Source organism: Branchiostoma lanceolatum, chromosome 15, assembly GCF_035083965.1.
Source record: "Branchiostoma lanceolatum isolate klBraLanc5 chromosome 15, klBraLanc5.hap2, whole genome shotgun sequence".
Classification (NCBI taxonomy): domain Eukaryota; kingdom Metazoa; phylum Chordata; class Leptocardii; order Amphioxiformes; family Branchiostomatidae; genus Branchiostoma; species Branchiostoma lanceolatum.
In genome coordinates, this window is record NC_089736.1 from 2,205,019 (window position 1) to 2,229,875 (window position 24,857).

Consider the following 24,857-nt stretch of genomic DNA (forward strand, 5'->3'; position numbering starts at 1 on the left):
GTCATAGTTCATGGCCGGCGCAAAGGTGAGTCCTTGGCCTGTTTGTTTACTGCATTTCTGACTTAAGATGGCTGCCGCAGTGTTCAGGTGGATATCTGAGTCCGTCCCGGAGATTTTGCAGATCTCTGGGCTGACTCTGCAGTCTTTTTTCGTCTTCTTGGCGGCCTTTCTCCTGGCATATTTTCTGTTGAAGCGCCCAAGAAACCTTCCTCCATACCCGGCAGGACGTGTGCCTGTTCTCGGGCACCTCCTCGCCTTGGGCCGAGCGCCTCACCTCAAGCTGGCGGCGTGGAGGCGGCAGTACGGGGACGTCTTCACCGTCAGGATGGGGATGGAAGATGTGGTGGTTCTGAACGGCTACACTGCCGTCAAGGACGCGCTCGTGGACAGGTCCGAGCTGTTCGCGTCCAGGCCGCCGAACTACCTGTTTGATGTGGCAGCTGGTTTTGGAAAAGGTAAGACCAAGGACATTATATAATGTCCTTGGTAAGACATTGCCTTTCCCTTCTTCTTTCGAAACTTGTTGCAGTATACTGTATAGGAATATTCGTTTTTGTATCCATACATATATATGCACTAAGAGAAGAAACAGGAGAAAGTGTACACCTTCTTCCTCCATACCCTACAATTGGGCAAAACTAAGAACGACGCTGTTACCTCCCCCCCCCCCCCCCCAACGTACGTATATCAATAAAGATTACAGGTACAGGTATTTTTCCATAGGTACACTACAGTATAGCTAGTCATTAGGAAATAGCATTTCACGAAGACAATGTGCTAAATCAAGAGTTGTCTGGAACGTCTTGAGTGAGAAAGTTCAAATTCTAAATGCAACATTTGTGACCTACACAGAAGGGGGCATTCATATTTAATAACGTATCAAAAGCGTCTTCTTTTTTTTCCTGAAGATGTAGTTGGTGCACGATGGGGGACGGAGTTCAAGCAGAAAAAGAAGTTCGCTACCGCCGCCCTGAGGAACCTGGGCATGAAGGTCGGGACTGGCAGCTTTGAGGAGAACATCCGAGTGGAGGCGAAATATCTTCGAGATAGGGTAAGTTGAAATATCAAAATATCATATCTCCTGTAAGTATATTATCATAAAGGTAGATATCGTTGACCAATCAGAAGGCTCCATTTGCGGGTCTGTAATCTTCATACAGAAAAGTAGGTCTGTAAACGTCGTATGGGCCCGCGGGTTTGTGAACTTCGTACGGAGCCGGTGTTCGAACGTTACCATTAAATGACAGGGGGTTTTGTTTTTAGATTTCATGTTAAGACAAATACTACACAAATCAAATACAACACAAAGTACTACTACAGTGTAAATACTATATGGACAATGGCTATATGATAATAACGTTAATGACCCGCTTTCCTTCGGTCTACACGGTGTGATAAGGCATGGTCGTTCATATAACCACCTCATAAAGTGCCTCGGTCGCGATAGGAACGACCATGCCTTATCACATCGTATAGACCGAAGGAAAGCGGGTCATTAACCCTATATTAGCGTATCATGCTTTCAGCCTGAATGTCTGCTGGACAAATTTGTCACATTGCTGGTGATGATGGAAATCTATTTAGATTGCAGAACACAAGGGAGAACCCATTGACATCGCTCATGACGTCACCGTGACGGTGGCAAACGTCATCTGCTCCATGGCGTTCGGGAAGCGGTACGACTACGAGGATGAAACGTTCCGCGAGCTCTCGGAGGCGGTTGTCACGGTGATGTATGAGGTTGGAGCAGGACAGATCATCAGCGTCTTCCCTTTGCTACGGTTCGTTCCTGGAGGTCAGTACATAACTTTTTAATTTTTTTTTAAGCCCCGGTTATGCTTCGGTCCCAATTTAAAAGTCTCATGCTGATGTTTTCTACCATTATTGCCATGCACAGTGAACCGAGCCAGCTTGAGGCTATCTGAACAACTCGCCAAGATCAAACATGTGTTGAAAGAAGAAATTGCTCACCATCGGGAACGTCTGGATCGCGAGAACCCGCGAGACTTCCTCGACTTCTGCCTGCTGGAGCTTGAACAGCAGGAAAAGGTGGACGGTATGACGGAGGAGAATGTCATGTACATGTCTGTGGATTTCTTCGTTGGGGGAATAGACACCACCACCAACACACTGCTGTGGAGTCTTCTCTACATGACTTTGAACCCCGACATCCAAGATAAGGTAATTATCAGCACAAAAAGTTACACGGCATTTCTCAGACTCAGTAGAGTCTGACGATTACTTAAACTCTAGGCTTCAGTATTTATTTACAACATTTTCCCTTCCTTTGCAAACGATATTGACCGCCAGTCATGATTACTCCACACTTTTCTTGTGACTTCTAGAAAGCCTTAAGATGTTTATAAGGATTGGCTCAATACAATTTTGCTTTAACAGGTGCTTTTCTTGTGACTTCTAGAAAGCCTTAAGATGTTTATAAGGATTGGCTCAATACAATTTTGCTTTAACAGGTGCTTTTCTTGTGACTTCTAGAAAGCCTTAAGATGTTTATAAGGATTGGCTCAATACAATTTTGCTTTAACAGGTGCAGCAGGAGCTTGATGCCGTTGTTGGCGAGAGTCTGCCCGCCCTGTCCCACCGTTCCCAGCTGCCCTACGTGAATTCCTGTCTGCTGGAGGTAATGAGGATCCGCTCAATTCTACCCTTCGCAGTTCCTCACGCCACCACTGAGGCCGTCAAAGTCCTTGAGTTTGACATTCCCGAAAGCACTCAGGTATGCTTGTTTTGATATGTACCATAGGATTGCACATTCATTTTGCACTGTTGCTGACATATTTCAGAAATAAGGAATCTAGTGGCACAGCGGCTTATTCCGACTCAGATGATGATATAGATGATTGCAGTCTTCGCCCCCTCTGGTAGAACATACAGAAAGTGCAGTGCACAAACACACACGCGCGCGCCCACACACACACTCGCGCGCACACACAGACACACGCACAAACACGCGCACGCACACACAGACACACGCACGCACACACACGCACACAGACGCACAAACACACACACGCACACACACCACCATACATACACATTCACGCACACACGCACAAACGCCTACACACACATGCACATACACGTGGGGGCGCGCATGAAAACTCCCTCAGGGGTACCGGTAAAGTGATAAAAGCTTCGCAGAAAGCTGTTTTCAATACCTTATCCAGTGTCTTTTAGTCAGGGCAAAGTACAAACCTGTTGATAGTTTTACTGCATAACTGCAATATGTCTGACTATTGACCGTAGGTTTCATCTTTGATCCAGGTGCTGATGAACCTATACTCCCTCCACAAGGACCCCGCCTACTGGCCTGATCCGGACCGGTTTAACCCCGAAAGGTTTCTGGACACGGAAGGCAACGTCATCAACAAGCCTGAATCTTTTCTGCCTTTTTCAGGAGGTAACTATCAGGGTTAGAGTTGTTTTTATTGCACGTATGTGACAAGAGCAATGCTGTCACATCCTCTTTGCTATGATCACACAAATTAACAGTTGGCTGGTCTAACTACTCGGCACTCTATATTTCTAGGCCGACGTGTGTGTCTTGGTGAGCAACTGGCCAGGATGGAACTTTTCCTGTTCTTCTCGACCCTGCTGCAGTCCTTCACCTTCAAGACGCCAGAGGGCGCTCCTCCTCCAAACGCTGACGGCGTCTTTGGTCTGTCGTTGGCCCCGCATCCGTTCCAGCTCTGTGCGATACCGCGTTAGTTACTTTCACCAAGGCGGTTTAGTATTAGGGGCGTGCATGACTGAAAAAGCCGTAGAAGTAGGCAAGATTAAGAAACAAATGATAATTATGTGGTTTGGAAAAAGGAGATAGTGATTTCATATTTGTGACACATGCGAGTTATGTAGTAGGTACATTAAGTCAAATATCATACACATGAGGTGATTTCCATAGTTCATAATACTGCCTAGAGATGGTATGGGATTGTCGAACTCTATGCTGAGTTGTAAAAGGTAGGGGTCACTTAAAGCACAAAAAAAAATCATTGTTCCACCGTTTTAGTAGACACGATGTATGGAAACACATACTTGAGCACATTTTTAGAAGACCAATCTATTCTATGTACTTCTAGCTATAACACAGATAACTTAGTAACTTCAGTCATTGTCAATGCAAGCATGATGATATACTGTCATATCCGGATGCTTTGGTCTCGTTTTTGGAATCAGTTACAAAACTGTGTGCCGCCTTGTGATATACCAGAATTTATCTCATTGAATAAGAATGCCACATTTACATACTGCATGTGATAGTCCCTAAATCGTAGGGCAGTTCATAAGAAGCTGCCTTTTTACAATAAGCAAATGTTTTCATCTTCCACCAGTTCGTGACAAAATGGGCAATCCTTTGGATCAACAGAAGTTTCTTCTTTATATGTTCAATTTCTGACTTCCATCTTAGCTTTGTGATCACATCTATCAAGTCCTGTTTACTTTTTCTCCAGTTTGGTTGCGGGAGGAACAAATGTGTAAGGCAAGGTTACCTTAACCCCACCTGGTGAACAATGAATATTAGTAACTTAGACTGTCAACATTTACGACATACAGGTTATTTGCCTATTTTTGGCATGTTGACCACCGTCGGAGGGCAATGAGATTTGTTTTTTTATTTCGAAATCAGGCGAAAATTAATGAGCGCGCTGATGTCATCCATGAAAATTACTTGCTGTGGCCTAATGACGTAGTCGTCGGACGACCTCGTATGTCCACCGGCAACAAGGGTCTTGCGCACGCGCAAATATGTTGTCTGCATTCTTGACAAAAATGGCCGTAATTGTCAGCTGGATAACTGAGTCCGTCCAGGAGATTTTACAGTTCTCTGGGCTGACTCTGCAGACATTTCTCGTCTTTTGTATGGTTTTCCTCCTGGCATGCGCCCTCGTGAAGCGTCCCAGGAACCTGCCTCCTTACCCGGCAGGACGTGTGCCTGTTCTCGGGCACCTCCTCGCCTTGGGCCGGGAACCTCCTCTAAAGCTGACGGAGTGGAGGCGGCAGTACGGGGACGTCTTCACCGTCAGGATGGGGATGGAAGATGTGGTGGTTCTGAACGGCTACACTGCCGTCAAGGACGCGCTTGTGGACAGGTCCGAGCTGTTCGCGTCCAGGCCGCCAAACTACCTGCTTGACGCGATTGTTGGTTGCGGAAAAGGTGACTGTTCTTTCCCTATTAATTTTTCCTTATCCAGAGGGGAAAATTGTCTTTCTTTGACACACCACCCGACTGCTAGCATGCTACTACAGTTTAGCTTCGTGAAAGAGCAGATCTTGAGGAAACTACGGATCACCTGTTTCTCTACGCCCTGAGGGCAAGAGTTATTTCTTTCCAAGATATATATAGAAGGCGCAGAGATATGGGTCAGTGACAAAATTGCGCTTGTAACGTTTGGTAACATAAATTCGGGATTTTTCCGATAATGGTTGACTGAAATCAATCTAGCAGAACAATAAACAATCATTTTTTTCTATTTTTCTGTCAGTATCATGCACTATCTTTGCACTAATCATATATATGGTAGATTTTGTCTCTAGTCGTGCTGACACCATAATATTTCAACTTGAAACTACCTCCGCCGCACTCACAATGACGGTGCTGTCGGACAGGGGGGCACATTAATTCGGGAGAGAAGATTCGTCTTGAATATCTTACCGCTAATCACATTTTATACAGCAGCTATTCGTTCCATCCTTGGCTTGAGAAGAGTGCTATGGATATAGACGTGTCCAAGTAAAAAAAATACACGAAAAAACGGCCGTACCGCACGCATCAGGCCTTCGGGAACAACCCGTGTGTTGAGTCGGTAGAACGTCACTCAAAGTTCACCCCCACCGTCATGGAAATTTGTACATTATTCATCGGGGCGTTAGCTGGATGCCGTAGAAATGGTAATACTACTAAGTCCACGTGTTTCTGCTTGTGCTAAGAGCAAACTTTGAGGAAAATATCGCCATCAGTCCACTATCACACACAACATTTAGACAAAAAAGTGTTCCTCGCAAACGTTTGTCGTCTGCCGAATAGCAGGATTCTGGGTAACGAATATGGCGGCGGGAAAATTCACCTTAGTGCCGTAGCCATTGGTTGTAGCAACAAAGAGGCGTTTTAATTTGATGATTAATCACACTTAGAGTCCAGTTGTAGGTTAGCAAAAGAGATTCTAATAAGTTGTATTGTAAATAATTGTGTTTAGCAGGAAGCGGATGTGACATTTGTCTTATAAACCAGCGAACAACTATGTACATATAATTCTCCCACGAAGCCCTCAGACTGTGACAATAAGGGACGGAGAGTTTTTGACGTAGCCAACTTCTAATGCATGGTTATCGAAGCTTTTCAGACAGTGTTCTGAATGCGTTAGTCTGTCAAGTTTGCATTTCTAGCGGTATTACTGATGTTGCATCTAGCACATATCCCTAAACACCCCGTTTTCGAAAAATCCCGAATTTAAGTACCCCGCGAATTTATGTTACCCAACGTTACTCGTCTAAAGCGTGCTAGCGCAGATCTAGACAACCCCAATGGCTCTCTTTATACGTACCTATAGGACAGTTGGCAAGAATGGGGTGTAGATCTATACTCCAAAGACTGGAAAGAGATAGATGGCCTCTTTCTTCAATATGGGACAACCTATATGCTAATGCCCTAGATATGTGTGTACGGTGGATTATATATTAACGACCCACTGCCCATTCGTCTACGGCATGAAGCAACGGTCTTTGGAGCCTTTACCTTTTACCGTCATACTCAACCTGTACTGCACAGTTTACATTGCAATCTTTTTGAAATAAGACGTCTTCGTTTTTTTTCTTAAGAAATCGTTTCTGCACGCTGGGGGCCCGAGTTCAAACAGAGAAGGAAGTTCGCTACCGCCGCCCTGAAGAATCTGGGCATGAAGGTCGGACGTGGCAGCATTGAGGAGAAGATCCGAGAGGAGGTGAACTGTCTCCGCAACAGGGTAAGAGTAGATCAAATATGGATCTTTGTTTTACTTCAACCCAAGTGTAAGGTACTAAATGTCTGTTTGTTTGTCTGTGTCTGTGTGTGTGTGTGTGTGTGAGTGTGCGTGTGTGTCTGTCTGTGTGCGTTTGTGTGTGTGTGCCTCTGTGTGTGTGTCTGTGTGAGTCTGTCTCTCTCTCTCTCTCTCCCTCTCTCTCACTCACTCTCTCTGTGTGTGTTTCTGCGATATACGTGGTCCACAATATACACATACACAATACAGTTAGTGTACTATCGTTCAGCCTTAGTGCTATGTTGTGTTCGTCTGTGGAACTGGAAGACTTGCAAAGCAGTATGGGTAAGGGGTAAAGTCTGCTGCCAGTTCTGAATTTCTTTGTTTTGATACTGTTTGCCGCTGTTCTGGTTGATCAAAGTAAACTCGGTCGTTTAATGAGATTTTGTTATTTGAATAGTTGCCATGTAATGAACTAAACAGCATGCCTTCCTATCGTGTTCAGATTACAGAATACGATGGACAGCCCTTTGACATCTCAAACGACCTGAGCGTGGCAGTTGCAAACATCATCTGCTCCATGGCGTTCGGGAAGCGCTACGAGTACGGGGACGAAACGTTCCGAGAGCTCCTGGAGGCGGTGATGAACGTCATCGCCGAGCTGGGAGCGGGGCAGATCATCAGCGTCTTCCCTCTGCTGCGTTTCGTTCCCGGGAGTGGGTAACATCTAATGCACTCGTTTGTTCATCTTTAGTTTACGGAAAGTTGCAACGCTAAAATAACCATATTTCAACATTTCAACACAGAGACACACACACGGACATAGACATACACACACACACACACACACACACACACACACAGACATACACACACACACAGAGACATACATGCAGACACACACACACTCGCACACACACACACATACACACAGAGAGACATGGATGCACATACATTCACACACACATATATACACACGCACACACTCACATATCCTCACACAAAATTGGACAAAACAGACAAGTCTGCAAAACATTATGTTGACAGCTATCGTGTCAGGAGAACCCTTTGCCAGGTTTTTATGTCCTGTCCTTTATTCCTAGTAAACCGAGCATATATGGAGGTGCTCAAACAGAACGCCAAGATCCACGGAGTGCTGTGGGATGAGATATCTCGTCATCGCGAAAACCTGGATCGCGAGAACCCGCGAGACTTCCTCGACTTCTGTCTGCTTGAGCTTGAACAGCAGGAAAAGGTGGACGGTCTGACGGAGGAGAACATCATGTACATGGCCCAGGATCTGTTCTTCGCAGGAACCGAGACATCTACTAACACACTGATGTGGAGTCTACTCTACATGACTTTGAACCCCGACATCCAAGATAAGGTATTCGTTACCAACCTATAGAACATGACAACCTTATTCTTCTGCTTTGTATCTGTATCTGTATCTATATAGCCAGTAAAACCGCCATTAGGCACAACGCACCAGCTTCGAAGCTTTGAAGTCACATTCGGACCGAACATTGAAGTGGTTACACGAGAAATGAGGTTTAATGCTCAAAAAAGTCTCTGATAAAACATATGTAACATAGACGCATCATACAGTCTTCCAACACAAGATGATCCCCACACGGTGACCACCTTTCATCATTAACGGCGGTTTTGTCCACACAGATACAACAGGAGCTTGATGCCGTTGTTGGTAAGAGTCTGCCCACCCTGTCCCACCGTGCCCAGCTGCCCTACGTGAATGCCTGTCTGCTGGAGGTCATGAGGATCCGCCATATCGCTCCACTCATAATTCCTCACGCCACGACTGAGACCGTCAAAGTACAGGGATACGACATCCCCGAAGGAACTCAGGTACTTTTAGTTTGTGATGTGTGAATCATATTTTCTGAATATGATATGTAATAGAAACCAGTGCTGTACGTGGATCATAGTCTCCAAGCAGACCTACGGGTTGCAAAGACCGTATCCAACTGGCAGAAGGAGTTTTTATGGCAACTCGTGTTACTTCTGGATACAGTCTTTGCAACCCGTAGGTCTGCTTGGAGGCTACATGGATCCCGCGTTGTCATTGCCATCACTTTTTACAGGTCCCTTAGATTATTTTCCAATTGACTCAAATTGATGCTATTAATCTTTTCTTGGTATGCTTGGTCTAGGTGTTGTTGAACATGTACTCCCTCCACACGGACCCCGCCTACTGGCCTTATCCGGACCGGTTTGACCCCGAAAGGTTTCTGGACGCGGAAGGGAACGTCATCAACAAGCCTGAGTCCTTCATGCCTTTTGGAGGAGGTAAGCGTAATAAATAGATCGCATTTTACTAGTACATGTATTAGGATTGATGATTTTTATTGCTGATGTATGGTTCATCTTACCGTGTGAATCGCACGGAAATTACCGTGTGAATCGCACGGAGTACATGTTTTGGTGTGTTTATTTGAGTCGGTGTGTGTCCGCAGGTATTATCTCCATGAAAAATGGAGATATAGTTTTGGGTGCGTCTATGTGTGTTTGTCTGTTTGTCAGTTTGTGTTTCCGCACTACTGTAGTCAGCATAACTCAGGAACCTCTTGATGGATTACGATGAAATTTGGTATGTGGGCAGGTGTTGTGAAGCCGAAGTTCAAGGTTGCTTTGGGCCCCCTGGTATGTGACCTTGGTACTGCAGCATAACTTCCATTTTTGTATCTCTTGACCTGGACATGCTATGGTCTTGATTTTTTGGTGGCGGATAGATGTTTAATCTGATTTCATTTTGTGCTATTTCTAATTCTAGGGCGACGTGGGTGTCTGGGTGAGCAGCTGGCCAGGATGGAACTTTTTCTGTTCTTCTCGACCCTGCTGCAGTCCTTCACTTTCAAGGCGCCAGAGGGCGCTCCAACTCCTCGCTCGGATGGCATCTTTCGCATGACGTTGACGCCGCATCCGTTTGAACTCTGTGCGATTCCGCGTTAGTTTTTCTGGCCAGATGTTCTGACCTTTTCCCAGTATATCTAAGTAACAATTAGCTTGTCGTAACTGAGAAAGAGTGACTAAAAAGCTAGGTGTGACAGGCCGTTCAGTGTAATATAACCAGCTGATGCCGTGTGCGTGGGGAGCTGGTGTGTTACGCCGAAGGGCGGTTATACCGGCTATACAGATACAAATGTATTTCTCACTTCTTGACGTACACTCATCAAGAAGAAAAATGTAGCTCTACAGCTAACATAATCAGGTTTCTTACTCAACATTATTACACTGTGTACAAAACATATACTTAATAATATGATTCTAGTATTCGGAACTTAAGGGTTCATAACAACTCATGAGTTTAAGTGAAGGGCGGAGCATGTTTTATGATAACATAGTGATTAGATTGATAAGATTTTAGCTGTTCTAGCAGCCGTGCCTTGATAACCAGGGGCAAGTTCAAGGTATAGGTGGCAGATTTTTTTAAAATACACTGTTTTGCGTTATGCCATGGCCGAGACAAATTTGTCCCGGGTACGGGGGAGGGGGGGGGGGTCCTCCCGGTGGTCACACGATTACCTCATGGCGTCACCGGGCCCCGTGTTGATTTTAAGGCCGGGTTTAAGTAATTCGGGGTCCCCATTGAGCCCCAAAATAGCCCAGCAGCCGCAGGGTGTCCCACGGGGTCACGTAGGGGTCACGCCCGAAAGTGCCCCCAAACAGCCCGAGGACTCCCCGGCGGGGCCCCTTTTACCAATTGTGACCTAAGCATAAGCCGGGTGCATTGACCTGCAAAGGTAGAATTGCACATTTTGATTGACAGCTGGCCAAGGTCAGCGTATTGGACCGACCTGAAAAACAAATTAGGTACGCTATATCATACATGATAACATTTTGTACATGAACATCTCCGAAAAGATAAGGTGCGCATTATGACGACTATAAAAGTAGTCATTGACATCCTGTTCTGCTGGGACTGAACAGCTGTTGTGCTAATGACGAATTGTACTGTTAATGCCAGCAAGGAGTAACGATATAAAATGGGTTCTGCCACAGTTCACCGGGATGTATTCATTTATTTTACAAACTGTTACTCTGGATGAAAATCATATTATTTGCTGACAGAAACTTCACTGTGTGGGTACATGAGAAAGATGACTAATAAAAAAAAGACCTTGTTTTACCACAGCATTCATGATTATCAATTCCATTTAATGTAATGTAATGGTACAACACGGTGTATTCCGTAACACCCGAGGTACGAACCCAACCGCGGGTAGGATCGCCGGACGGCCGTAGGCCGTGGGTTCGAAATATTTTATGGCAGCCCATGTGATAAAAGTAGAACCCCGTGTGATAAACAAAAATATTACCCGGTCTGGATCACCCGTATTGAACGTTATCCCGGTCCAGGTTATTGGCCTAATGGTCCACCTGTTATCACCTCCATGAGTAGCGGAAGTATCATTTTCCGTCCGGTTATTTGTATGTTTGTGGTTCCGGAGTTCTCAGTTTGGTTTGCTATGTTTGGAAATGCTATGGTGGCAAAAACCATTTGATGGAAAGTGGTGCAAGTTTGGGTCCCCTAGCAGCTTCTCTGTAACTGCAGGAGCGTTTTTGCTGATATCTCGTAAGGACGATAACTGAACAAAGGAACGACGGTCCTCCAAAGCAAACATGTAGTCTGTTCAAGAAATATCCCATAACTGTTGGCTCAAGAAATGACGAAGTACTGAGTTGTTTGTTCCGCGCTGTTTGGACATTGAACCTTTGTCATGATAAGCTCAAATCGGCACGCAGGCTGCTTTTCATTGATGTCATGAGGGTAAGGGTCAGATGCAATATAACAGGGATACACAGTCATTTGAGTCCTAATAACTCTATCAACATATATCATTACATATTTATGGTACAACAATATACAATTGCTACAACATACAACATATAGTAGGGCGAAAACTAGTTCATGGTCCGTGTCCGTTCGTTTAGTTCATTTCCGTTACTTCAAGAGTCTCTTAAAGGGAGTCAGAGTCGGAGCCGTACGTGTGTCTGGCGGTAGGCTGTTCCAGACATTTGGTCCGCGGTAGGCTACCGATCTTCTGAAGGTCTCTCGCTTGGGTTTGGGGACAACCAGCTGACTGCTTGTGCTTGTTTGCCTCTGGCAGGTCATGCCGGGACAGGGTAGCCTGAGTGTTATATTATTTAACTAAAGGCTCTACCTTCAGCAAACAGCCTGGAACTAAACAGGCAAGGGTCAGGGCCATGTTAGGGGAGATATTATTTTGCGCAGAATCAAAGGGCACAAAGACTCGACTGTAAAGAATGGCAGCAATCGTCCAGTGGATAGCCGAGTCTGCCGAGGAGATTTTGCAGATCTCTAGGCTGACTTTGCAAACATTTCTTGTCCTCTGTGCGACTTTTCTCCTCGCATATGTCGTCTTCAAGCGCCCCAGAAACCTGCCTCCTTACCCGGCAGGACGTGTGCCTGTTCTCGGGCACCTCCTCGCCTTGGGCCGAGCGCCTTTGCTCCAACTCTTGACGGCGTGGAGGCGGCAGTACGGGGACGTCTTCACCATCAAGTTTGGTTCGGAAGATGTGGTGGTTCTGAACGGCTACACTGCCGTCAAGGACGCGCTCGTGGACAGGTCCGAGCTCTTCGCGTCCAGGCCGCATAACTATCTGTTTAGCGTAGTGTCTGGTTGTGGAAAGGGTAAGATATTTTGTTTCTTCATCTTCCTTCCTTTCTTTCTGCTTCTTTGATCATATTACACGCACGGCTCAGTATACGTTTAGGAAAGGTATCTCTGGGGTTGACACCCTGTCCGTATTGTTCTATAAACGTGACATAATGTGACATTTTATTAGGATGCAAATTCATATAATGGTGGGTATAATCGCACCGCTAACCTTCCTGGACTCCACTTCATTTTACATCCATTCCCAAAGTGATCATTCACACCGTCTTAAACAATTTGATGCATATCTTAGATGAAGTATCTTCCTTTTTTGTTTAAGGCATAGTTTTTGCACCAAGGGGCACGCCGTTAAGACAGAGGAAGAGGTTTGCCACCACCGCCCTGAAGAATCTGGGCATGAAGGTCGGAACTGGCAGCATTGAGGAGAACATCCGAGAGGAAGCAGATTGTCTCCGCAACAGGGTAAGATCAAATTTAAAATCCCGAACTATACATAAGGACCTTCTCTTGTCTGCAATGTTACATGTTTATCCTCTGTGGGCCGGGGTGACACAGGTTTGTCCACAAGTCCCTGTCGAGCAGGACAAAACAAAGCTCATCCTCCTGTAGACCATTACGTACATAGGAGCTATACGGTTATCAAGTAAACGAATTGATAAGTAACTTAAGTGACATTTTATATAAAGAAACTCCGTTCAGATTGCAGATTATAACGCAGAGCCCTTTGACGTCGCCCATGACGTAACCGTGGCGATTGCAAACGTCATCTGCTCCATGGCGTTCGGGAAGCGCTACGAGTACGGGGACGAAACGTTCCGCGAGCTCTCGGAGGCGACGGCCCACGTCATAGATGACGTAGGAGCGGGGCAGCTCGTCAGCGCCTTTCCTTTGCTACGGTTTGTTCCGATTGGTAAGTACAATGGACCTTTCTTGGAAAGTTCTTCTGGATAATATATCTGTACATAGTACCTTCACAGCGCCATGCATGCAGCATGCTGGTTGGTTGTACTTGAAACAGCAGGACCAATGAATTGTAATGTTGATGATGTGTACTTCAAGCCTTGTGTCATGATTACGTTGATGTCATTACGAATGCAATTGAAGTTCACATCGCCCACAGTGTAGTGACTTTAAGTATACTAACGATGGGAGACCGGATGTCGAATGCATGTAGTCACGCATGCCAGCACGTACACAGCAAGCGTACTGTTGAAGGACTATGTAACTGTTACCGTGAGTGTACAATGTAACATAAGCAGAGAGTAGATTAAATCTTGCAGTAATAGAAGCAAGACTGTGTCTGTGAGTGTCTCTGAGTTATACTTCAGTAGGGAAGATACTAGAGGTATTGCAGACACTACACCAGGTAGGCTATGGAACTCGTGGCGCAATTCGAGACACGACTTTGCCCTCGTAGATGCGCGGCACGAATAGCGCCACCAGGGGGCTACTGAACTCGAGATCTCGAATTCGTCCACGCGGAAGCGGAAGCTCGAAGCGTAATAGAAAACCGCCACTGACAGTCACATGGTATTCCTATGCCCAGTGAACAGACCCAGCAACGGTTTAGTGAAAGAGCTCTCGAAGATCCACAAGGTGATGAAGGAGGAGATATCTCGCCATCGGGAACACCTGGATCGCGAGAACCCACGAGACTTCCTCGACTTCTGCCTGCTGGAGCTGGAACAGCAGCAAAAGGTGGACGGTCTGACGGAAGAGAACGTCCTGTACATGGCCCAGGATCTGTTCTTCGCAGGAACAGACTCCGTCAGTAACACACTAATGTGGGGTCTACTCTACATGACATTGAACCCAACCATTCAAAACAAGGTAATTTGTCGACTATGAGATGTTACAGTGTTTGCTCTGTCAAATTCCAGGTCCTCCGGCAATGATCACTGGGAAATCCACAGGATATCTAGAATGGTACCGTTTCTGTCTCATGCAAATCCAGTCCGTTACTCTGATCGCTTTGAGAGGAGATAACCAGAGTTAGCTACGTAGAGGAGGAGGTACAGTATATCTAGGATTAATTTCTTTTACAGTGTTTGATACAAAGGCATGATAGTATCTGAGACATTCAGCTAGCATCGCGATGTCTGTTTAAAAAACGAACAGAAAAATTCAAAGACATATTTTGCCAAACTAGGTTCAAGAGGAGCTTGATGCCGTTGTTGGTGAGAGTCTGCCCACCCTGTCCCACCGTTCCCAGCTGCCCTACGTGAACGCCTGTCTGCTGGAGGTCATGAGGATCCGCCCCATCGGACCCCTTGCCATTCCCCACGCCACCTCACAGGACGTGAACATACAGGGATACAATGTTCCTGCAGACACACAGGTATACTTTGGTCCTGAATGTCGCAGAACTCATTAGATAGCTTTAAACAATGCATGCAGTTAGATATGCGAAGTTTAGACATGACAGGTCGTTCAGTTTATATAACCAGCTGCTGCCGTTCCCTGTGTCTGCGAAGCTGTTACGCCGAAGGGCGGTTATACCGGCTATTTACTAGTTACAGATACAGAACTGTTTTTGTTCACATCACCTTCCTCAATTGCAAGATTTCTAATCCATTTATTCTATAAACATACTTAGTTAAACACCACTTCACTGTTCATTATCATCTGTGGGAGTGGGGGATCCCTGCACAACCGCCCGCCACACTGTGACGCTCCATCATTAATAGTCGCTCTTGTTAGATCAATCTTCAACTAAATTCACGGATGGATCTTTGTTTGATCCAGGTGTTTCCGAACCTACTTTCCCTCCACATGGACCCCGCCTACTGGCCCGATCCGGACCGGTTTGACCCCGAAAGGTTTCTGAACGATGAAGGGAACGTCATCAACAAGCCTGAATCTTTCATGCCTTTTGGAGGAGGTGAGGTTCGAATTGGTATATGATAATGAAGATGAATTCTCACAACTGATGATAACATTTTTGCCTTCAAATGGCCGATCTGAAATCTTGAAAAAAGACGCTTGCAAATAAGGAAATATCAGCCTGCATAGTGTGTTTATCTTCTGTACGACGTCATCATTCTGTCTCATCAGCATATTTTCTTTATTTCTAGGACAGCGCATTTGCGTTGGGGAACAGCTGGCCAGGATGGAGCTTTTCATATTCTTCTCGACCCTGCTTCAGTCTTTCAACCTCGCAACGCCAGAGGGCTCTTCTCCTCCTTGCAATGATGGCCTGACCATGATTCCGCCTCCGTTCAAGCTCTGTGCGATACTGCGTTAGGTTATGCAACAATGTTGATAGCCTCCTTCGCCAGCTAGCCTTCTCGGTGCGGCCCGCCGGCCCCGTTTTTAGGGGGATCCAGAGCGCTGATTTACGATTGTCATAATGGGCCGGCGAATACGATCCATGCGGCAAAAGAGACCCTAGCTATATATATTTTGAAAATCGCGAAGGAGGCTATTACAACTAGCCTGGGTGCCATCCGGTAGTTTAGGAGGGTAGCGAGTGTAGGAGCCCCGGTAGAAATTAGGATGGCACCCAGGCTAATTACAACAAGTCGTGTAACTATCAAGTACCATATGCCAAAATCAGTCTTGTAGTGACGGTATGTTGCACTTTGATACATGTCATTAAATGACTTTATTCCCTAATGATTGAGACTTTTGAAAATTGTTTTCAGTAGGTATCTAACATTAGCGATCACGTGGAATCTTGCAGAGTCCACATATCGATTAGTGATATTGATGATTCTGGTTGATTAAACGTCTACTAGCATATAGTTCCACCGGGGTAACGTTACATAATTCCGCCACTCTGAAAAGATAGGTCCAAACAGATCTCCAACCCAACGTCCCCCAGTATAATGCACTCCTGTATATCTTAACTGTGCATACCTTGGGGGGGGGGGGGGTGCTGCACTTGAGATCTCTCAACCCACTGTTCTTCAAAGTGGCGAATTTATGTAACCCAGCGGATTAATGTTAATGAATGAATGAATGAAATACCTTTATTGTACATTTATGCTTAAACAAGCTAAGTACAGGTCATGGTGATAAGCAGAGAAATACATACAGTGGTGGCAATATAACGTAATAGAAGGTAATATCTTACTACGTCTGATAGGACTAATCTATACTTGTCTACAATTTACAGGTTCTTAAGACTTCTTCTCGCTTCTTAATGCAATTGTAGATGTATGTGGATATGGAACTTGTAATATGTACATGGTTTGTTCAGTTCCATAATGAATAGGAATTTTTCAGTGCTGTTTACCTATCTAAAACTAGGGAATTTATCTTGTTTACAATTGTAAAGGATATTTCTCTCATCGTTGTGTAATGTACAGTCCGCAACAAAATGACTTTCGTCCTCAATTCTATCTAAATTGAAATATTGACGAATTCTTTCTTACAAAGGAATGAGGTTGTGCCTGCAATGGCGGTTAGCTTTTTCTCAGTTCCTTGGTAGTCTCTACCAGACTAACAGCGTCGGCTATAGAGAGAACATTTACCGGGGTACTTTGGCCATGGAGGATAACATTTCCATCCGCTGTTCCATCCAGGGTTGCCTATTTGACCCTCTCTCCGTAGCCGACTCCCTTCATACAATTGACTCTATTTGGCCAATTTCTACTATTTTCCCAGCGACCCGCAGAGACTGGTAGAGGCTAGTTCCTTGGGCCCGCCCACCTAGCTCTCTCAAAACGTAGAAATACAAACAATACGGCTGAGTATGCTAGCACTTTGGCCGAGGTGCCATCGACCCCCAAAGTTGCTGGTTGGCTTGCAGTTGAACTGTAACGTTACATTTGTAACTGTAACATTTGATCGGCCTTCTGTACCGGTGTGTAAATATTAACGAACTGATAAAGAGCACATTATCACGACTGAAGGTAATCATTAACGCCCAGCTCAGCTTCTACTGATCAGTGTGCTGTTGAGGAATTTACAAGGAGAAAATACATTACATGGTTCTGCGATATTTCAGTGAGATTCATTTATTCGTTTTACCAGTAGTTCTGTGGGTGTAATACGCGGATACAATAATCCCTGTATAATACTAGTACACCGGAAAATACCGTCCCGACCAAAACACTGTCATCTTAACAGATACTCTGGGAAATGTTCTATGTGCTTGCAAGAGAGCAATCATTATGGATACAATGTAATGTTACTGTAACTGTCGTGGTAGCCCAAAACTGATGCGAGCGTGCGAATAAAAAAAAAATGGTCAAAAAAGTTGCATTCATTAGAAAATCTACGAGTTCATGAAAAAAATTACTAAACATAGGCGCATAAACTATTCTTCAGTTTCATATCTTCACATCTTCTTCTTTGACTTTGGAATTGATATTTTGTCATTCAATCGACATTATTATCGCTTTTCAATATTTTGGCATTTATTCAATCATGTCGCAGCTGCTTTGTATGATTTACAATTTGGTGGAAACATTTTTTTTGGAAACTGAGGAAAATTGATGCGAGCGTGGATGTCATCCATATAATCGAATCAACATGTAGTCAAATGACCTATGAACAGGTGGCACCCATGGTGCACTGCGCCACAGAACGCGCGAACTCCAAGACAAGATGGCGGCGGGACTCGACACGGAAAGGACACTGCGGTTAGAATTCGTCCATGGAGGCCAGTGTACGTCCGTTTCGGGAGGTAAGCCGAGTCAGAATTTGCGTGTTACATTCCCGTGACCATTTTGAGCAGTAGGTTGTGAACGAACGAAGGAACGTCACGGCAAAATTCGCGTTTTTTTCTGAAGCATGGCCTTGTGACGTCATACCCAGCTCACCCAGCTGTCAGCAGTGTGTTTGTAATTGAGTAATCTCCAAGCAGATGTTGGGTGGATATTTTTAATCGTGCTTTGGTCATATATTTGCGTATGTGACCAAATAAAAAGTGTGTAATGTAGACATTTGCAGTTTTGTTAAAGAGTTTTAGCCATCTTATAACTATGGAGAAAAGAAACTCAGAAAATAAAAACATAACTTCTGTAACATTAACGTTACATACAGTAAGTTACAAACAAAGTAAAACACCAAAAAAAAATTATTCACATTTTGTTTGCTTTATTTGTTTGTTATACACATATCCAGAAATAAGTAAACTTTTCATGTGGCGGCTAAAATTTTGCATCAACTTAAAATTTGACATCCAAAACTTCACCCAGAACCTACTATGCTGTGGTGACTATTGTTTGCTGAACTTGATTACATCTAAGTATTCATACTCCCAGTCATACTCCTAAAATGTCAAACAAATAATTATTTTTATCATCCTTATATACATGTATGTGTGCAGATACACCTCTTCAAGTGATTGTACTAAATCAAATACAGTCAAACCTGCCCAAGGCGACCACCCGGCGGACCGAGCAAAAATGGTCGCGATGGACAGGTGGTCGCCATGAAGAGGATTCCACTCACATGTTTCCAGGTCGAGGTTTTCAAATACAGTACGTAAATGATGAAAAAATTATGTGAATTTAGACAGCATGACCCTCATCACCAGGTTCAATTCTCATTGACAGAAAGATCCTACAAAAATTACATTTTCCGTTATCGTTGTAATGATTGTATACTGCTACATCGTGTACAAATTTTCGTCATACTTTTGACTACAAAACGATGGTTGCCTCGATGATCTCGCAGCGCCCTCCCGCATTCACACGTTACATTGAATAGTACACACACACACGCACATCATCGAAGTTTTCAGGCCTAAGACAGATCCCTAGAAAACGCCTGCTGGTCCCAGCCTTTTTTGGGTCGCCGACCGCTGGATGAAAGGGTCAAAAAATTTTCGATCTGACAACTAAAGATGAAAACGGAACGCGTTAACGGTGTGATTTCGTCGCGCCGCGCCGCGAAGCTCTGTGCCACCGCATCGAAGGGTAAGTCAGTGCAGCAGAACGCACAGCGTCCAATAAAGGTTTGTGAGATTCATGGAAATAAAAAGAAAATAAGAATTTTGATTTTCACCAATAACTAGAGTATTCGTAAATGTTCATACACAAAATCATCGTGTTTTACAAAGGTCAGCGGTACGCCAAATCCGGGCCGCCCGAAATCCAATATGGCGTCGGGACCAAGGAACAACATTTCTCGCCTGATGTTTTGCCCGCCGCGAAGTCATTTTTCGGCGGAATTTAGCAAGATACAGACACATTTTTGTTGAAAATACAAGAAATAGACAGTAATTTCTGTGAAATCTGACTTTTTGACGCCATGCACTACGTATTCGTTTTGAAAGTTGAGTTTAAACGGAACTGAGTTCAGGTTAAACTATAAGATTACGATAGGCACAACAACATCACAAACATTTGTCTTTACAATGTTTATAGGGGGAACGTTTTATTAAAACACTTCATGGAGGAATCGATGGTATAACATTGCTATTCCATATATTTTTGATCTTATTTTTGTCCTTCAAAGTCTTGAAAACATTTCCGTGAAATCCGACAGCAAAATGATCTGATGTCACCACACGCTTGAAAATTAGGCGACCGCCATGGGCAGGGATTGTGCTCTGTGCGGTCCCAATTCGTGGCGGTCGCGGTCGCGTTGGACCGGTGGTCGCCTTGGGCAGGCAGCTTAATGCTTGTGCCTATGGGGAAAATTTTCGAGACCGAGAAAAAGCGGTCGCCATGGCCAGGTGGTCGCGTTGAAAAGGTGGTCGCCTAGGCAGGTTTGACTGTAGTTACACAATATGGACCATATCCTTGTCTCTTTTGTATCAATATAATATGCTAGTATAGGGAAGTACTACAATAGACATTTTAGGTTTGAAGTTTGACAAAATTAATGGCCAAAATTGGCTATAATAAAGCTTTGTATACATAGTTTTTGTTCTAGTTCAGGTACATGTAGTATAGTGCACTAGTATGTTTTCAAAGACAAAGAAACATTTAACCAAGAGTATTTCCAACGTGATAACATTCATTTTGTTGTGTGAAAAAGATAATGTTTTCACTTGCATGTTTACAGTCTGAAGCACAAAAGAAGGAAAAATGATTTCCATCCAGTTTCAGAGCTCAAGAGCTAATCTTCCACTGGTTCTAACAGCAAAGACAGAAGCTATGTACAGTATTTACAGGTTTATTGTACCTGGGAAGTTCACTAAGATCCTTTCGACATGTTAAATAAGCAGTGAACCATGACTTGACTTCCCGTCCTACGGACTGCAACCCTTTCAACAAGCATGCATGTCAGGTATATGAGCAACAATAGCTGGAATTCCAACTCCCATACTCTAGATCCGGAGGCACTTTAAACCACTGTACAACACACGCTACTACTAGTACTTAGTGCTCCCAACTTTATATATAGGTCTCTACAGATAATACGACATGTAGTTGTTCCTAACCTTACAAATGCAAATCCTCGTAAGTTACAAATGCGCTTGATGCGCTTGATATAAGTTTTAGTAATTTACATTCAGCAATGTCCAGTTCTGTCATTGTGTCAAATGTCATTGTCCTATTATTACAATGTAGGTAAGATTTTGGTCTTAAAAATCCTGAATTATCTTTGAATCTGCCTGCTTTTAGTTTTATATCCTATGTTCATGTCTTTTACAAATTGGGATACAACGAAGTCGAAGGACAAGATAAAAATGATAAACACAGGGAAATGGGGAAATCTCAAAATATGGCTGTATGTTATGAAAAGCACAGAGGAAAATAGGTCACTTCTTGATATACAAGTTACATGTGACTTTATTCTCACCATTACTATTATTGTTTTTTGTCATTCATTTAAATTGCCTTTGTCAAAACTTACAACCCCTTCTCTGGTAACAGGTGGCTAGAGTAACAGGTGTTACCCAGGGTGCAACACTCAATCTGGCGGGTGTTCCAAATCCAAGATGGCGACCGTCAGTCAAATTCTCAAAAGGAAGGAATGGTTTGGGCGAATTTCATCCTTGGAAGACGTGCTCCATCTTCTTAAGGTGAGTGGTACTTCATCTTTTTCTCAGATTTTTTTCTGTATTGCTTTGATCATTTCTGACAAGAATTGATGTGAATGCACAGCTGGAAATTCTTTTTTCTTCTCTTTTACCATCTGTCTTCCATAATGTGCCGCATGTACTGATGTAGGATGAAAAGTTGAAAACCCATGCTGTATCTTTTTAAATCTTGCTGAATTGCCATGTTGAAATTGAACATTTCCTGTATTTCGGGCCCTGAATTTGCTTTGTTGTTTAGTTGACTGGCATCTTTAAAGGAATTAGAGATACGTGTACATGTATGTTGTAGAAATGATGATATGACATGTCATGTCTGAAGTCTTACTACAGGAGTTAGTATAGAGTATTTAAGTAGTACATGTACTAGTAGTGGTACAAATTGCAGCTTCACTGCAGCTCACGTTTTTAGCAAAGTACAACAACTACATGTTCATTTGTAGGTCTCCCTTCTTCTTCCCTAAAATCCAAACAATATGGTTGAGATGAAGTGTAACATTTAAACTTTTTTATAGCTGATAGTGCACCCCTGGCCATGGAACCGGTAAGCGGTAAGTGCAATGCGGCATCACAATGGCTCACTTTTATAGTAGTAGCCAAGCACATTGCGATCGGGTCACCCCTACTCTTTTTGGGGTGTTTTACTTGCAGAACTTTGCTGCTGCTGTCTCACTGCATCATTTCGGCTGCGCGAAACATTCTTTTTTCACTGTTCAATTTGTTAGTTACTTTATACGTAATCATTTATCATTGCTGCCATTGTGTTCTGATATGTCATTTCATAGTATTTGTAATTGTCATTGTCTCTCCTCACATTTCACAAACCTACTTCTAATCTGAGCACCTCTGTTGCGTTAAGTCCTGGGCTAAGATTGTTAATGACATCTGACTTTCCCAAGCTTTTAACTTTTAAGTCTATGTTTACTTATTATTATTGTGAGGATTTGGCTTACATTTAAACTTGATATTGTTTGGTTTATTCTTCGTCATATTATGAATGTTTTATTGGTTGGTTTATTGGTTAAAAGATCTCCATTAGTAACAATATAGATTATAATACCATGAATACCTCACTACTCTTCTTGGAGTCTTAATGTAATACACATTACAATACATGTAGTAAGCAATAGATACAGATGACAATATGATAATATAATGCATATGATTATACATTCTTCAATTTACCACCAATTCTGTATAGGCCTGTTTGCATTCGTTTGTGTTTTCAGTCTGTCTTTGATGAGTGTTTTGAATGTGGACGATACCAATGATATGGTCATCTGGGAGAGTATTGTATGATTTTGTACACCCATACAGGAAAGACTTTTTAGCTGATGATGTTCTTGGTTTGGACAGGTTGAAGTTTGTCCGTGTTGCAGATCTCGTGTTGTTTGATACCAGATGTAGTTTACTGTGAAGTGTTGACGGTTTGCTTGAAGAAGATGATATTTTGTGGAACATACACATGTTGTTAACATTGAGTCTTTCACTGTTTAGTAATAGTCAGCCATGATATCTTGACATTGTGCATATGCTTGACCTGGGTGTGGTTAGATCTCAATAGAAGTTTTCCCGCCTTATTGTGTATTACTTGTAATGCGATGATGTTCTTTTGTGAAAAAGAGGTCCAAACCACTGTGCTGCAGTCCAAGTGTGTCAAGGTAAGTGTTTCTGTCAACAGTTTCAGCAACGACTGTTCCAAATATGCCGCACTTCTGCTGATGGCAAGGTTTTTATTTTATTTTGATATGATGTTTTGATTTATGGCCTTATTTTATTTCATATGTGACTGTTTTTTTCAACTTTATGTTAGATGGCATCCAATATCAGTAATGCTGCTTGAGTGACTTGTGTATTGCTGTGTATAGATAATTCTAGAAAGGTCAAGGTTTTGTAACAATTTTTCAGTGCATAGTTTATGTACAGTGCATCAGTTGTTGTTATCCTTGTTAGAAGCTTGAATGAACGTAAGAAATGTAAGTTCTTAAGAAAGTGATAGTGACTGATAGTGATCTCCATCCGGTTTAGCTTAATGTAGACCTACTCTTCCACTGGTTGCGACAAAGAAAACAGACTTTATGTACAGTATTTACAGGACTGGTTCATTGTACCAGGTAATTCCCCTAATTCTTTTGGCAAGTACAACGAACAGTGGACCAAGGAGAAACATCCCTGTGACTCTTTCCGCTGTTTCCCCCTGCTATCCAGCTGATTTGCTTTTAAGTTTAAACCAGGGTCAACCTTGGATCAGGGCCAGTGAGCAGGAACAAGTTTTGTTTGTGTTTGTTTTAATATTGCATACCAGGTAAACCACCCCATGGCACACTGGGTCTGTACTGAACAGTACAAGCTCATATCCAGACAGATTTATTTGATCCGCTCACACCAGGAAGGATCCCTACTGTTTTCAAAATTTTTTTTTTTTTTTTTGTGCTTGAGGTATGGCTCTCCTCAAACACGGGACCTCAATTTGATGTCCCATGCGAGGGACGTCCCTAACCGAAGCTAGGTACTCATTTTCACCTGAGTGTACTCATTTTCACCTGAGTGTACTCATTTTCACCTGAGTGTACTCATTTTCACCTGAGTGAGGTGAGGAAAGTCGTGGAGACTGCATTTCCCAAGGGTAACAGCCAAACCAAACACCTTGCCTTTATGCCACAGCGATGCCACCACCAATTTTAACACATGAAGACAAACAAACTTGAAACTTGCATGGATTGGAGTGGCCCTAATATTTGGGAAAGATGGTTACAAAGTGATCCTGATGGGACACAACAAGCTGCCCCTCCCCACCTGCAGCAACCTGCTCAGGGTCATGAATATAAGCGACTGTGCGGACATGATCTCCCCAGGCTGTGAACATCTCCACTCGCCTGTTCCAACTATCAGCCACAATGACGCGACCCAAACTGTCCACACAGATTCCCGAGGGGTTAAAAAGATTCCCCGCTCCTGCACCTCGACTGCCAAAACTGGAAATGTAGACTCCATTCTTGTCGTACTTTAAAACACGATGGTTCACCATGTCTGCAATGAAGATGTTCCCTTTCTTGTCCACTGTGACAGACTGTGGCAAGTGTCCTTCTTCTGTTAACCCAAACCTGATCATGTTGCATGTTGGCGTCTCTTGTGTGTGAGTAGGGCTAAACCACACGGCCTCTGCGCATGGTCTTTTAGTACAACTATTACCAGAATATTGTTTTATTGTCAGTATGATTTTGTCAGAAAGCTTGTCAACGGCAATCCCATAGATACGAAATTTGCCATTACATTGAAACTTGG

The 24,857-nt window shown here is 43.6% G+C and overlaps 2 protein-coding genes across 2 annotated transcripts; both read left to right on the forward strand.

The window, feature by feature from the left end:
- The first annotated feature begins 22 nt into the window (after positions 1 to 22).
- On the forward strand, positions 23 to 4,162 carry LOC136449289 (cytochrome P450 2U1-like). The gene is made up of 7 exons (XM_066449265.1): positions 23 to 455; positions 909 to 1,051; positions 1,585 to 1,795; positions 1,898 to 2,181; positions 2,546 to 2,734; positions 3,283 to 3,418; positions 3,548 to 4,162. The coding sequence occupies exons 1-7, from the start codon at positions 68 to 70 to the stop codon at positions 3,724 to 3,726; spliced, it is 1,530 nt and encodes a 509-aa protein (XP_066305362.1). The 5' UTR covers positions 23 to 67; the 3' UTR covers positions 3,727 to 4,162.
- A 213-nt stretch (positions 4,163 to 4,375) lies between these two features.
- Positions 4,376 to 15,924, forward strand: LOC136421023 (uncharacterized). Its single transcript, XM_066408168.1, has 15 exons — positions 4,376 to 5,173; positions 6,835 to 6,977; positions 7,477 to 7,687; positions 8,075 to 8,358; positions 8,649 to 8,837; positions 9,143 to 9,278; positions 9,763 to 9,940; positions 10,759 to 10,767; positions 12,257 to 12,645; positions 12,951 to 13,093; positions 13,331 to 13,541; positions 14,178 to 14,461; positions 14,781 to 14,969; positions 15,377 to 15,512; positions 15,706 to 15,924. The coding sequence occupies exons 1-15, from the start codon at positions 4,765 to 4,767 to the stop codon at positions 15,873 to 15,875; spliced, it is 3,081 nt and encodes a 1,026-aa protein (XP_066264265.1). The 5' UTR covers positions 4,376 to 4,764; the 3' UTR covers positions 15,876 to 15,924.
- The last annotated feature ends 8,933 nt before the right edge of the window (positions 15,925 to 24,857 follow it).

Bases quoted from the DNA above. Each gene is read 5' to 3' on its own strand.
- LOC136449289 (XM_066449265.1), top strand. From the start codon at position 68: ATGGCTGCCGCAGTGTTCAGGTGGATATCTGAGTCCGTCCCGGAGATT. The intron at 456-908 runs GTAAGACCAAGG...TTTTTCCTGAAG, and splicing joins GGCAGCTGGTTTTGGAAAAG to ATGTAGTTGGTGCACGATGG. The intron at 1,052-1,584 runs GTAAGTTGAAAT...AAATCTATTTAG, and splicing joins CGAAATATCTTCGAGATAGG to ATTGCAGAACACAAGGGAGA.
- LOC136421023 (XM_066408168.1), top strand. From the start codon at position 4,765: ATGTTGTCTGCATTCTTGACAAAAATGGCCGTAATTGTCAGCTGGATA. The intron at 14,462-14,780 runs GTAATTTGTCGA...TTGCCAAACTAG, and splicing joins ACCCAACCATTCAAAACAAG to GTTCAAGAGGAGCTTGATGC. The intron at 14,970-15,376 runs GTATACTTTGGT...TGTTTGATCCAG, and splicing joins ATGTTCCTGCAGACACACAG to GTGTTTCCGAACCTACTTTC.